At 43.7% G+C, this 14416-nt stretch overlaps 1 protein-coding gene across 1 annotated transcript in view; it reads right to left on the reverse strand.

The window, feature by feature from the left end:
- The window catches only part of itgbl1 (integrin, beta-like 1), a 35549-nt gene extending 21133 nt beyond the window's left edge, over positions 1-14416 (reverse strand). The window contains exons 1-5 of the mRNA XM_076031088.1: positions 13945-14416; positions 11270-11472; positions 2705-2851; positions 1379-1501; positions 615-755 (exon numbers count right to left, since the gene is read on the reverse strand). Of these exons, the coding sequence (XP_075887203.1) occupies positions 615-755; positions 1379-1501; positions 2705-2851; positions 11270-11472; positions 13945-14036 (706 nt within the window). The 5' untranslated portion in view covers positions 14037-14416. The remainder of the gene's footprint in view (positions 1-614; positions 756-1378; positions 1502-2704; positions 2852-11269; positions 11473-13944) is intronic.

Below are 14416 nucleotides of genomic sequence, written 5' to 3' on the forward strand. Positions count from 1 at the left end.
GTAAATAGTGGGTCTCTGTCCATTTAGTCATACCACTTACCCTCAGCCAGTCTAGTGTAATTAATTTTAGAGAGCTGCACTAAAAATCCCCGAGGATCACTTGAGTTGGGTTAGCCAAGCTTTTCCTCCGACTGCCCGTCCGCCAGGCTCTGATGACTTTTGTGGGATTTACACAAGGGTTTAATAAACCAGTCTATTCTCGCTTCCGCTTAATGATTTCGCACTTTTTCCCATTCCAAGTTTTTGAGTTCCCAAAGTGGTGCATTCAGACATGGGGGCAAAGGAAAACGCGCACGGTGATGCAAGATAGCAGACAGGAAGTCAACGTGCCCCCAATTTGAAATTGTTTGTTTCCCTTTCTTGGCAGCGTAATTGAATTGGAACTGTCACTTTTACGGGCCAGATTGTAAATGGCAGAGAAAAAAAGGCTGTATTAGTCATTCCATTGTTCTTCCTGACAAAAAAACCCTCCCCAATTACCACGGTTATATTCATTTGCATCAGTAATTCGATCCAGTTTTCATAAATGACTTTGTTAATGGAATTATTAAAATGAAATTAGGGCTTAAATAGGATCCTGCGCCGGGTCTGTGCCCTGGCCGGAGCAAACAGACCTCTGTTGCTGCAGACTTTGCCATCTGGAGATGTGCACCTCCGCCTGCTCTCCCACGGGCTGATGTCACACTGGAATTCACATCTGTCTCCATGCCAACCAGCAGCACAGTAGCAGTTTCCACAGTAACACTGGCCATGGCCTGGGAGCAGATCAGAAAACAACAGCTGATGAGTTCAACTGAGGGAAAAGAAAACACTTGTAAACAAAAACATTTGCTCTTGACTCATGAGCTGATGAGCTTAAAGGTCGTCGTTTTAATGCTGGCACGGCTGACGAAGAGAAAACTCGAGGCACATTAAAAAACACAGGTAAAAGTAAACACATGTGTTATAAGCAATCTTTGAGAAATTGATGCTAACAGAAACATGCTAGTGGCAAATTAACCGACACAACAGAGGCCCACTGACAGCAGGGATGAACATAAGACTGGCAGATGCTTTAATCTGGGGACAGCAGTTCAAACTGCATTTAACCTCCAATTAACCTTCAGGGCCTTCAATTCCTTATGTAATGGGCAGTGTTCGCATGTGCAGATCTGCTGCAGAACTGCTGTTTTACCAGTCGAACATTACAAGGACATCAAAGCTGTTTAATGACATGAAGCCCAGCTGGTTTGTTTGCAGTTAATTACTTTGTTTGTTTGTTTTTTATCTTTAAAACTATGTTTTTAGACAAATCAGAGAATTACTTGAAAACACAGATGAAATCAATATAGCACAACGCTGGCTCTTTAATTTAGCCGCCCTGTCCTGGTTCACATACCTCCACACAGCTCTCCGGTTTCCTCATCCAGACACTCGCTGTCGTCGCACTCGCAGTAGCGCCCCGTCACCAGGCCGCGCTTGTCTGTGTCGTCGCACAGGCAGCTGCCACAGTGGCAGGACCCTGGCGGAGACACCGGCAGGGGGCACATTGTGACTGTGCAGCACTTGTTGGAAAAGGTCAAGTTTGGTTTGAGCTGCATATGCTCACAAAATGCAGCTGCTAAAAACATCTGTGAGTTTGAGTTCAAGGCGGTGTGCCTGCCTGTGCCAGGCTTGGACCGCTGAATGACGGGCTACAGGTGTCCAGTGGCGCGTCTGATTGTTTGAATGCACTGCGGTTTTAATAAAGCAAACCAGGAGGTCAAAACCTCAGCATTGGCATGAAAGCAGACAATTGAAACTGCGCTTACAGGTTCATAAACAAGTTTGTAACAGTAAGAAATTTTCGTCGAACAGAATATTTTCCCAGAAAACATCGCAATAAATACCGTTATTGTCAAGTAATTTTTGTGACTGGTTTATGGCATCATTAAAAGTAAGACAACATAATAATGGAAGAAGCTCAGGATGATATCTTCATAACTCCACGAGCTAAAATTCTGGGGATAAGAATGTTCTAAACGAACACAGCATAAAAACAATAACTTAAATTTTGTATCAGTTTCTGCCATCAGTAATTGCATTAAAAGATATATTTTTGCAAAGGAAAGATGTAAAGACTCATTAATTCCTGCTAGTTTTTGTTTCTTAATGGCCTGGACCTTTTCAATTAAAAGTGGAAAGTAGATCAAGCGCACAATCTACAAGCGAAGGAACACAAGCCACCCGGCAATCTGGAAACAAACAAACAAAACCCCAATACGTTCCTACTTGTTGCACTCTGAGCCGATAGAGTCGCTGTTATGACAGGCCCATCACTTTACGGCACACGACGCAATGCTGTGTGTGATCACAAACACAAAAATCTTGACTGTGTGCATCCACGGAGCTCCGGCGGCGGGGATGAGTTATCGTGACTTGCACACATTGTCAACGCAACGTATTTGTCTTCACGGTGGTGATCCTTCATGTATGGATTTATCAATTCACGCCTGTTAGATAGAAACTGCTTGTGTTGAGAAAATAGTACCTCATAAATATATCTGCCACGACTGGGAGGGAGACTTTCGACATTGGTTACCTCCTATTTTTTATTCAATGAAGCGTCATTAGAAAAAAATAAAAACGATATATCGTTGGTGTTGGTGATATTTCACTATTTCCCTGTAAATACTGTAATATACTGTAAATACTCGGCGCGTGCGAGGGGATGTCAGCGCTCTACCTCTGTTGGAGCACACCACCCCCTGCGGGTTCCTGCACAGCTCTTTGCTCTTCTTCTTGGGAAGGTTGCACTCCTCCTGGAACTGGCAGGCGTCTCCGCTCCAGCCCTCGTCGCACTCGCATATCCCACAGTCGCAGTAGCCGCGGTCTGAAGGGAAAGACACGCACACACACACACACACACACACACACACACACACACACACACACACACGCCACGTGGTGTTTGTCAGGGGCTAAGAGGACTCAGCATAGTCAAATGCTGTCACCAATGTAAAGAGTGGCAACTCGTTTGTTGCTATCACCATTTGGGTATTAAAGCTGTGGAATTACTACAGCTTCCACAGTAGGCAATAGTAGTCAATATTTCCCAACAGGGATATGTGTCCCAGTATGTCCGAAACTCTGGTTCTAGAAAGTTGCCTTTTGTGATGTCATTTTTTGTTTTTGGCCCCTTGCAAGATCTCGCTGAACTATTTTATGGGATGCTTCAAACATCTGGCTAAATAAACCTGCTTTGTGCATTTTTGGGAGATTAATCATGCTCCACTGGGCTCCAGGATGAAAATGTGTGTAATGGGAAATTTGTGGTTCACAGAGCTAATGTGCGTTCTTAATTTTTTTGCAAAACTCCCAGAAGGGTCATAGAAATACTGAAAAAAAACAACTGCAAACAACACATTCTATTAAATACAAAAAACTTTCAGGTGATGTCACTCCTTTGAGTGCCAGCTTTCATGTTCACGGCACCCTTGTAGCCGGTTTGTCATTGGCGCTTCCTGTCAGTGAGCATGAAAGCCCAACGAGGATTCGCGCGTCGCAAATGAAGGCTGTTGACAAGTTATTATAAATGTTGTTCCTGTTGCACTGAACAGCGAAGGGCCTTGCACGTCACCCTCAATCATCCTCCCTACTCGTTCATCATGTAAATGCGATGTCCTTTCCGAGGGCCATCCATCAGCCATTAGCAACAAGGCAAGTCCCCCGTCTCTCCTCATTATCGATACGTCTCAGGGGAAGCCCGCGAGAGAGATCAGAGGGACGAGGAGGGTGGGAAGAGCTCTTTGAGGGAAGCTGCATCAAAAAACAGACTCTCCATTTGAGTCATTGCACGTTATGTAAAGAAAGTAAATCTGAAGCACTGGTAGACAGCCACTCCAGCCTGTTAATCACCTTCATTTTAAAACATAACTGAGTCATTTGCATTCTGATGCTGTATTTATGTGCTTTGTTTTTGTTTTACTTCATCTACTGAAATGTGTCTCGACTCAATGCAGTGTGTTGCTGCCATGTGATTGGCTGGTCAGCTATTTGTGTTAAGCAGTTTTCCATCATAAAGTGGCCAGTAAGTTTTGTACCATCTGCAAAGAAAACATGACAACCTTGACCCACTGACCTACTGGCTGCATCAACAGTCTGCTTTTGCCATTGAAAAAGCCACTTTATTCAGCCATCACACAGATAGAAGATAGAAGAAAATGAAAACATTTTTCTAAAAAGTAGATGAGTCTTATAATAATGGATTGGATTTATATAGTGCTTTTCAAGGCACCCAAGGCGCTTTACAATGAACCCATTATTCATTCACACCACATTCAAGGTGGTGGTGATAAGCCACATGCATAGCCACAGCTGCCCTGGGGCAGACTGACAGAAGCCCTCCGACCACCACCCAACATTCACACGAGGCAATGTTGGTCAAGTGTCTTGCCCAAGGACACAACGACAGACTGGAATGGAGCGGGATTGGAACCACCAACCTTTCAGTTATTGAACAACCCGCTCTACTTCCTGAGCCACAGTTGCTCCAAGTCTATCCCAGTTGTCCCAGCAGATACTGAGTCCCATGAGCCCCCATCCGTCTCCAGTTGGCCGCCCGTCGCGGTCACGTACACGACGGCCGCCGCTCGTCGATGAACGTGTGAAAGTTCATATGTGTGGGCGAAAGCTCGTCAGCCAGTGCTTTATCTTTCAATCGATTTGTTGTGACTTGGGGGAGGGCGGGTGCCGAGGCGTGTCCCAACCCTTGACACGTCGGCAATCAGTTTCCGCCCACTGGTGCCGATGGGGACGAAGGTTGCATCAGTGGCAATTGACAATCGCCGTGCAATACGCGGGCGATATCGAATCTGTTGGTGAATTCTGTGGAGTGAAATTTGTTTCTGATTGTCACAAGAAACATATTAAAATTGTAGATGAACGTTTGCAGCGAGAAGACACATTGTTCCGTTCATTACGTCTTAAATATTTGCACAGAGACTAATTTCCGCTGTTGCGAGCATGAAAACGCTCTCATCACTTTAAGCCTTTATTGAATTTTCAATTATGAGCAGCGCTTACATGCGAGACGTATCGCAAATGAAAATAAGAAAAAAAAAAACCCTCAGTCTCTGAGCTCATTTAAAAGTTGCGATTGGTTCTTTCAGGTGACAACTCCCACCCCCCTCCCCCTTCATCCCCCCACCTGGACTGTTTAGACCGTGTTCTCCACAACGCGAGACTCATTTCCCTGGGTAATTATTCCTCCCTGCTTCCCCCCTTCCTGTGGCTTTCAGAGCGTGAAGCGGCAGCACGTCAGCCGACGCTCCGAGGAAGAGGTCTGCGAGACACCTGTCTCAGGTAATAACTCATCCTCCTGTGTGCGCCGGCCCTCGCAACGAGCCACCCCTTCGGTTCATCCCGCCGGTTTTGCAATTATCTACCCGGGCATCCACTTGTCAAACTTGGTAACTTCATCATACCTTTTGTCTAATAGCTTCACGGTCCTCAGGAGCCACGCTACTTTTTACTTGGAAAGACTTGAGTGGCATTCCCCCTCCCCTCTCCTGCAGCCCACACTAGAACCATTAGGTGACTCACCACAGAAGCGCACAGCCCTGCGAAGCTCAGAATATCTTAGCGAGAGCACATCAAAATACGCACTAGATGAGCAATTTAATGGGCTGTAATGGCTCGAGGACCGCTCTCCGCTGAGCATCCAATTTTGTTTTGTTTTTTTCTTCTTCCTCTCTCAGGGAAAATCAGAGAGAGACCATTTAAAAAAAAGAAAAGAAAAGAAGAGAAAAGAAAAAGAGTCTGGTTAGAATAGACTGTTCTCTGCTTTGTCTGGTTCGCCTTCAATTTGTCGATATAGAAAGCAACAAGTTACCTTTTGCGAGACCTGGCGGAAAGAATGTGTGCAGGAATGTACTGTGGAACGTATTGCCGTGTGCGATGTGTTGTGTGAAGCCAGGGGTTCCCAAACTTTTCCACGCCGTGGCTTCCCAGACAGCATTAGCATCTGGCTGGGGACGCAAGCCAACAGACAATGCTACAAAATACATAAAGAAACAGCAACTTTTAAAATGTTTTCTTCTTTCTTTCTTTCTTTGATGCAAAATAATTGTTACATTTGTTTAAATTAAGAACGCTATCAAGAAACAAGTTGATTATCATGGCCATTTTAATGTAGCTTAATGTAGCAATTTAACATAGCTTAATGTATGCTAGCTCTTCTTTTCTGACTTCATTTGGCTAATTCTTAAGTTTTTTTTTGCAGCAGTCTTTAAAGACCACTGGTGTAAAGTGAGGTGAGCTTGGAGAGGGAGCTGTGCAAGTCAATGCCACGGGTGCCAGTGTCAAAAGATTATTTAAAAAAAAAAAAAAAGTTTGAAACACATTGTTGCATTTAAAAACAAACATTTCACACCGCAAATTGAGAGCAATTATCCCCAACAAGCGCCTTTATTTCAGCGCCTGCGAGGCTGAGAGCCCTCTGTCTTTCTCCCAATGAGGAAAAAAGAGACAAATTGCAGAGAAGTGCATTCTGTCTGAAAACTCACCGGCGAGGGGAAGAAGAAAAAAAAAACCCAACTAACTGCCTGCTTGCATTGCTGACAGACAGAGAAGGAGCAGGAGGAGACAGAGCGCGAGGGAGAGCCGTCGGCTCACGTGGCTTGAGGGCCACGTTGACTGCGTTTTTTTCTTTTCTTTTCTTTTTCTTTCTTTTCCCCCCACCCAATACACATTCTCCAGGCGAATGTTTGTAATGTTCGCCGGCTTATTATTGCAATGGAAACACAAGACGTTAGGCACACATTCAAATGGCGGTAAGAAGCAAAGAGAGGAGGGAAAGCGCAGGAATGTTTTGCACAGTTGGTGACCAGATGTCAGTCCGAGTCGTCGCTGCTCGTGCGCCTCGGCAAAAGGGGGACTGATCCAAAAGGGAGGGAGAATGTGCGTTTATGAAAAGGGGAATCATACGCAAAAACAATTAACAACAGCTCTTTTAGAAACAAAGAAAACAACATTCCGTCTTTTAATTTGTTTCAAGCCAGCTACACTGAAATTTCAGTGTTTATTGATGACTAATGTTAAAGATTTCAGCTGACTGGCCCTCCTGCACAGAAAGACATCCCATGAATCCTGGCGATGGGCATTGCAAATTGTGGTTAGGTTCTTGACTTCCTAACAACTGTACTTGCTGTCATCACGTTGTCATCACTTTTTCAGATTTCTCTTTTCCTCGGACAAGTTTCCATTTTTAGCGGAAAAATACTATTATCTTGCTTGAAGTACAGTTGCATTTCTGTGATGCTTCTAACACATTATTCTAATTGAGTATGCGTCTTGTATCTCTCTTTGCACATGCTATGTGACCTGTAAAAAGTCCGTTGGAATTTTGCAAATGGGAATTTTTTCACTCAAAGTAACTAATGCATAAGCAGCACACGGCACCCTGTTCTGTTGGGTTTTTCAAACCCTGGGACTTAATGATCTTTAAGAGATCCTTCAAAAAGATCCTTAAAACAAAATCTTACATTAATATTCCTGAATGTCCCACATGAAAACGTGGAACATATGAATCCCAGGCTTCTCCATTATGCCTCCATAGTGCCGTCCATGCCTAAGCACGCATCCAACAGCAACACCCGGGGCCCTTTTCTATATTCATCCCCACACATAGATCTCTAATATATGAAGAACTTCCACTTCAGTGAACCTGCATGTCTGGCTGCACCCAAAGAAAACTCAAAGAAAGGCCATTCAGACACGGCACAAAAAGGAGGCCAGTGTTATACTATATTTATGCAAGATCATAACCAAGGTTCAGCCAGGCTTGTGCGTAAGAAACACAAATGCTCCGCCTGCATTAAACGAGAGGAATTCATTTGATTCCTTCTAGTTTCACGTCCAGCAATCTTGATTTTGTTATAACTTGTTGCTCCTAATTTTAATGTTTTTAAACGAGCACATATTTGCCTGGTGGAGGCCGTCCAAGCAAAGAGTGCCAGCGAGGCTTCTCTGATATTTATTTATTTATGTTTTGTTTATTTTCCCTGAGGAAGAGGGGAAAAAAATCTATTGGATCTTATCAGTGGGCAGTTGTGAGAGGCAGAGATAAGGAAGGAGCTGCAGGGAGAGTATTTGGCTGCTGATCCCAGACAGTAGAGCATGAACGCAGTGTTTTTGTGACGACTAACTGTGAGGAGGTTGGACGTTTTTTCCCTTCACAGTGTGCTTTAAGAGGGTTCAACTACGAGAAGCTGACTTTAACGTTAACTTTGAGCGTTCCTCGCATGCCTAGTTTGCTTTTGCTGTCTTGCTTAGCTCAGACGACCCTTTTTGGAGTTTGCTCAGCTTCCCATATCACAAGTGGAGGTGATTATCATGTTTTGTTTTTTTTCTAAATGTGAATGAGGAGTTACTCCATGAGAAGTAGTCGACGTTAGAAGTAGTCGCTGCAATGTCTAATCGATGCTCCCTGCTTGCTAGCGCTAGCTAGCGGGGAGGAGCTTCCCAATTACAAGGGACTGAGCTGTTCCAAGGCAGAGCCACACATTGACCAAACAAACCTTGTTATTGTTGGCAGTAGTCCACCAATAAATCCTTGTGTGCTATACATGTATGTGCTTAAGAGCTTAAGACAGAATTACAAGTGCACGACCAGAAACGATCACGGCAGTTTGCGCTAACTTTTTTTCATCACTTTTGGGACAGGAGATGTGAAAATGACGCAGATTCTTTTGATTGGAGCGAGTGTCCAGCGGCGAGTGTGTTTCGTGTGGCGGGGTGCAAAAGCCCATCCCTCTCCTGATAGATCTTGCTTCCATTTGCAGCCTGTGTACCAGTGAGTGAAACCCCATTATCGGGGCTGAAGCGGGGGCCTTCTCGCCGCACACTGCTGGCCCATAATGAGCTCCTCACAGCAGCCAACTTGTCTTCCCAAATAAATCACCCCTACCTCTCCCTCTCTCACTGTTTCTCTCTCTCTCTATTCTCTCTCCCTCTCTCTCTCACACACACACACACAGGTATCTCCATTAGTCCTGCTCTGGATGCACACATATCTCCATTAAAACCTGACACTCATAGGCCAGTGAGTACAGAGGACACGCAACAAAAAAGATGAAGCTTCTATCTCCTTACATCAACACAGAGGGAGCAGCCTTCTCATTTCCGCCGCGTCTCGTCTGATAAATGTGCGGCATAACTCCTGGCAACAGGTAACAAATCCTCTTTCTCCTTGAACTCCATTAAACTCTGACAATTCGGCGTTACAGTGACTGAATGCTTGGTTATGGGAAGTCGGAGGAGGAGATGGACCAGGATGCACATTTCATTTTGCCGCCTTTGGAAATTAATATAATGCTGGGATGTGCTGCCGAAATTAGGTATATATTGGATTGAGCTATCTCAGTGGCCAGATATGTCCGTGTTGGTCCAATAGCCAATGTGGCAAAAACCAATGATTTTGAAACAGTGAATGTTAGCACTGTGGGCTCTTTTGTTCTCTATTTTGCAAAGTTTGTTTGAGTTGTGCTAAGAGTATTGTTGGAAGAAAGGCTAAATACAAACAAAGAAGCCAAGTTATGTTTCACTGTCTGGCTACCCAAAGTTTTAATAGTTAAATAGAACCGCTGTTTACTCTTTGCCGTGTTATGTAACGAGAAGACTGCGCGGTAATAATTTGTTTTGCATCAACAGTTGAAATGTCGTGACAGGGGATGAGGTCATTTGGAAGTTTGCAGTTTGCTCTGCAGGAAGTAAAAGAATGAGTGAAATTCATTTCAGGCCATTTGCGGCAAAAGTCTGCGATAAACTGAGATTTTGTAGGTTTTTGATTCGCTGGGGAAAAAAAGACAGTGCCTCACTGCCTTTCACTGGCGGTCTTACCGTCCCGTCACAAGCATGACACTGCCCCTTCTTAGCCAATCAACTCTTGGCCTCTCTGTCAACTCTCATTCAGCTGTCTAGTCGGCGTGAGGTTGACCTTGACCTCAAAGCCATTCATCCTCATCTCAGCATTGTAGACATTATCCATCTCTGCCCCTGTCACCATCACTGCCCTGACTTCAGCCCACAAAAAATAATATCTTTATAAATTCACTTATATACTCTCCTGACTAATCTGTTGTTTTTTATGGATGCTTGGAAGTTCCTGCGCAATACTTTGTCTCCTTCTCTTGGTTTGTGTATTTATGGGTGCTTCTCCGCATGACCTTTTCTATTCTAGCAGAGGCCATTTTTTGTTTCTTCCAGCCATGTTTTACAAAGTCTCCAGTGCCTCCCATCAGATATCCTTTATCGCTTGCATTTTCTTCCCTTGCCAGTTTCCAGCTGACCCTTAGTTAAGGTTACATTTCCGTGAACGGATCTGAATGTTTGGCACCGAATGCAGGCATTTCACATCTGCTGCATTATGTTCTAGGTTGTCAGGCGACGTAGCTCACAGCAACAACTAGTACCTTGGCAAAAAAATAAAAAATAAAAAAATCATCCTGTTACCAAAAAAAAACTTGTCAAAGCTGCCAAGGAGATGTGGGTTCTTAGAGACCTTCTGTACCCAACTGATTTGGCAGGAAGAGATACAACTCAAAATACCCTCCTCAGGAACGTGTTTCTACACCTGAGTGTTGTCACGAACATGGGATTTTTAAAGCATTTGGGGTTCATGGATTTTCAAATAATTATCCATCATTCCTCTCGATTAAATAGGGCCAGAGTTGTTTTCAGAGACTCTGGGGAGGCTCGGGCAGAAGGGACCTGATCCCATAGGAGGTGAGGATTACATAAACTCATTTTTTGGAAAGAATATGATTAATTATTATTCTTTGATGAGGTTTGTGTTGTCAGCAGCCATCCATTGGGGTCCCAGCTCAGCAGTTTGCGTTTCTCTTTGCTGTCATCCATGAAAAGCACTGACCAACCCAAACAGGCTTTTTTTTTCAAGGTAAACTCAAATCTACAGTAACTTACATGCAAACAGATATAAAATGAACTCCTTCCTGGTCAGGGGTTTCATCAAACAAATGCAAATCAGGCTCAGAAGTCAAACATACTCAGAAATCATACTGCAAAAGTTACACACATGTCATTGTCATGTCAATATAGCTTTAGCTTCTTTTTTTTTTTTTTTTTTTTGCTTCTTTCCAAACTCGTCCAGTCAACGTATTGTTTTCTTAAAACGGACTCTGCTGACTCAATGAAAAAATGTAAACATGCATGTCTGGAAAAACACTTAATATGTTACATATTTGTGATGCATCTTTGTATGGTGTGTCATTCCGTGGCTCACTGTACGCACCATTGCAGGTTTTCCCATTAAACGCGGCACACACCCAGTCATGGCACTCGCAGCGCGGACCGTAGAACTTCCCTGGTTCTGCGGCCATGCAGAGGCAGATGCCACATTCACACCTGCCCCTCCCGCTGCAGATCTTCCCATCAGGTGTCCTGCAGCGGCGCAGGGATGAGTCCTTGGACAGCCGACATACGCCACCCACCAGGCTGAGGAGGGGAGGGGAGAGGGAAGGACAGCTGTTATACAGCTCTGGAAACTTTGGAGGTTGAGTTCAAACGTGCTGCCAGCTGTGTCTGTTTTAAGTGTCAGATTCAAAATCTTACTAAAAATACACTTTCTGTGGAGATGTGTCATTATGCCATTTCTGTTGCTGGAGCTGTACTAAAATGTAGATGAATTGCACTCTGTTAGACATACAATGATTAATTTGAGTGTGTCTTTCTGCTAGGTGAAGACAGCTTTATGACCTCAAGCTAGCTGGCTGCCCTGGATTTTGCGCTGGATTTGTGAGTATTTCTTGGCAACATGGCGAAGTGAGGGGGGGGGGGGGAATCTAAGATTTAAGTTGCAACTTTGTTCAGTGTCATTTTTGTTGAGGGCTAATTATTACAAATATGGAGGCCATGGTAACACACACACAAAATAAAGAAAGTAAAAAAGAGCAGAAAACTTTTCATTGTGCTGAAGAGCACCTTCCTCAAACACACCCATCTGTGGCTGATCTCTGTGGAATCTCACTCTAGAAACTGTTTCAACTGGAAGCTTTCTGACATTCTTTTACTGATCCTGAATTCCCAAGCAGCAAAGATTAACAGCACCAGGGGAAAAAAAGATGAACAGATAAAGTGTTCTCGACACTCCCTTTCCCATTAATGATGTAAAGAATTTGTTTTCAGTCGCACTGGGTGGCTACTGACTTTTTTAAAAATACACAAAAGCCACACGCTTCAGCTGGAACTAAAGCGAACTTTGTTTCACTGATCTTGGGTAGAATGAAAAAGTGTGTTAGCTTTAGGAGGGGAACACAAAGGGATCTATTACTGTGGAAATTGAGTACATAAAAGAATATGTGCATATGTTTTAGTCAGATGAGGTCACTATAAACACGTCTGTGCAGTGTTATTTCTCAAGACTGGGCAGTATGCTAAAATAACAGACACTCACCTGTCATTCATCATAAATCCAGCTGGTAAAATTAAATAAAAATAATATATAGAATTGTAAAACAGAAAGTTATCAAAATATTGACAAAACATCAAGTTAATATTATTTATGTGCCAATCTGACTTCAGACTCAATTCTTTGCAGGAATGCATCTACTTTTTCCAGACAAGACCTTTGTGGTTGACTCTCAATTTTATATCTTATCCCAACTACACAGTCAGTGATGTTTTTCCATGCTTTCTTTTATAAAGAAAATCAGGCTTCATTCTTCCTTCCTATACATCAGAAATCTTTGGAAACCGCAAGTTGAATGCATCTTCTTCATCTTTAAATTTGCCAATGGCCAAAAACAAATGGTACATTAAACTTGGAGTCTCAACACTTGTGCAGAGGATCTTGAGTTTTGAGTATTTTGAGAGTCCTTTAAGTTTTCATGCCAGCTGTTGCTTGGCCTCATTACATTACATATGTACCTACAGTACATGTACTTGCAGACTAACTCTGGTCAAGAGTAACCCAGTTTTCATATTCTTCTTCATCGCTGGAATTGATATGACTGCGAGGTCAGGACTGAGTGTAGTGCAACTCAATCAAGTGCAGAGAACCTGGAATTTCTTTTTTTAGATAAATGTACCAGGACCTGGACTGTGCAGGCCTGGTGGCACAGTTGCTTGATAGTGACCTGGGGCCTTTCTGAGTGGAGTTTGCACGTGGCAGTAACTTTAAATTGTGTGCATATGAGTCCAAACGGTGTTAGTTCTACTGCACCTCTGGGTGCAGGATAAGTGGTGAAAGAAGACAGATAGATAGATAGATGCATGGATGCATCCAGTGAGGACTTTAGTAGGTCAGTTATAACACTGGAACCAGGTCAATTGGTGTGGGTCAGACCCCCCTGTTGGACGTATGTTGGCCAGACGTTCCACTCTCTCCCAATAGGACCAGGTCAGACAGCCACCTTCCACACAGTAGAAGGGTCTGCAACACTAGCGTCATTATCAGTCTATCAAATCTTGACTCCTTGCTTTGAAAGGTCAGTTAAATATGAAAGCAGTCATTTGAGGACCGTGTTCAGGACATTTCCTCTTAGTTCAACCTGACATACCTACGAAAAAGTAGAAATATTCTTTAATCCTCTATCACTCTGTAGCACAACGGTGCAAATTGGCTTATTCACCAAAACCTTGTCATGGAAACTTTCATAACGCTCTGACATTTTTGTGGTGCCCAACAAAGAGTGTGCAACTATTGCAAAGTTCTCAAAGCGCAACATGCAGTGTGAGAGGAGGAAAAAAAAAAAAAACAGAGGGGAACCTTTTATGGAAATAAATCAGCAGACCTGCACAAAACACAAAATAACAGCGCTGGCACTCCTAAAAACCTTTCCACATTCTGCTACTCAAGTGTTGTCTTTGTCAGCAAATCTTTGTACCTGCCTCTTCCCTTTTGCTCTCCAGACTACCCTAAAATAGACAGGGTGAAAAAAAAAAAGACAGCGCTACGTGAAAACTCACCTCACCGATTGTAACAGTGTGTCCTCCACAGCAGAGAGCAGAATCAGAAAAAACGGCACTAACGCGGACTGCACCAAAACCTCAGTGCGCATATTTAAATCCCACTGAAACTTAAAGTTAAAGTAGCTTGAAGGAATTTCCCCGGTCTGCCTTCCCTTAAACAGACAGGACGGGAAGAGAGAGTGAGAGAGTGAGAGAGGGAAAGAAAAACGGAGGAAAGGAGAGACGGAGCAGCAGGCTGGCCTGAACTGGTCGATCCCTTCAGAGGCCAGCAGTGCTACACATGCAAGTGCCTTTGATTAGTCTTGACTCTGAGCGAGACACAGTCCCGGGCAAGAGCAGGAGCAGGGAAAAGTGCCAAAAATGAAAAGTTAAGTCACCAGTTTCAGATGTAATTAGAAGCAGACTGGGTGTTTTGTGATGTGCGTTACTTAGTCCCAGACTTTATTTTTTTCTATCTCATTACATTAAC

Source organism: Nelusetta ayraudi, unplaced genomic scaffold, assembly GCF_046127955.1.
Source record: "Nelusetta ayraudi isolate G7.1 ecotype Tasmania unplaced genomic scaffold, CSIRO-AGI_Nayr_v1 ptg000031l, whole genome shotgun sequence".
Lineage (NCBI taxonomy): Eukaryota > Metazoa > Chordata > Actinopteri > Tetraodontiformes > Monacanthidae > Nelusetta > Nelusetta ayraudi.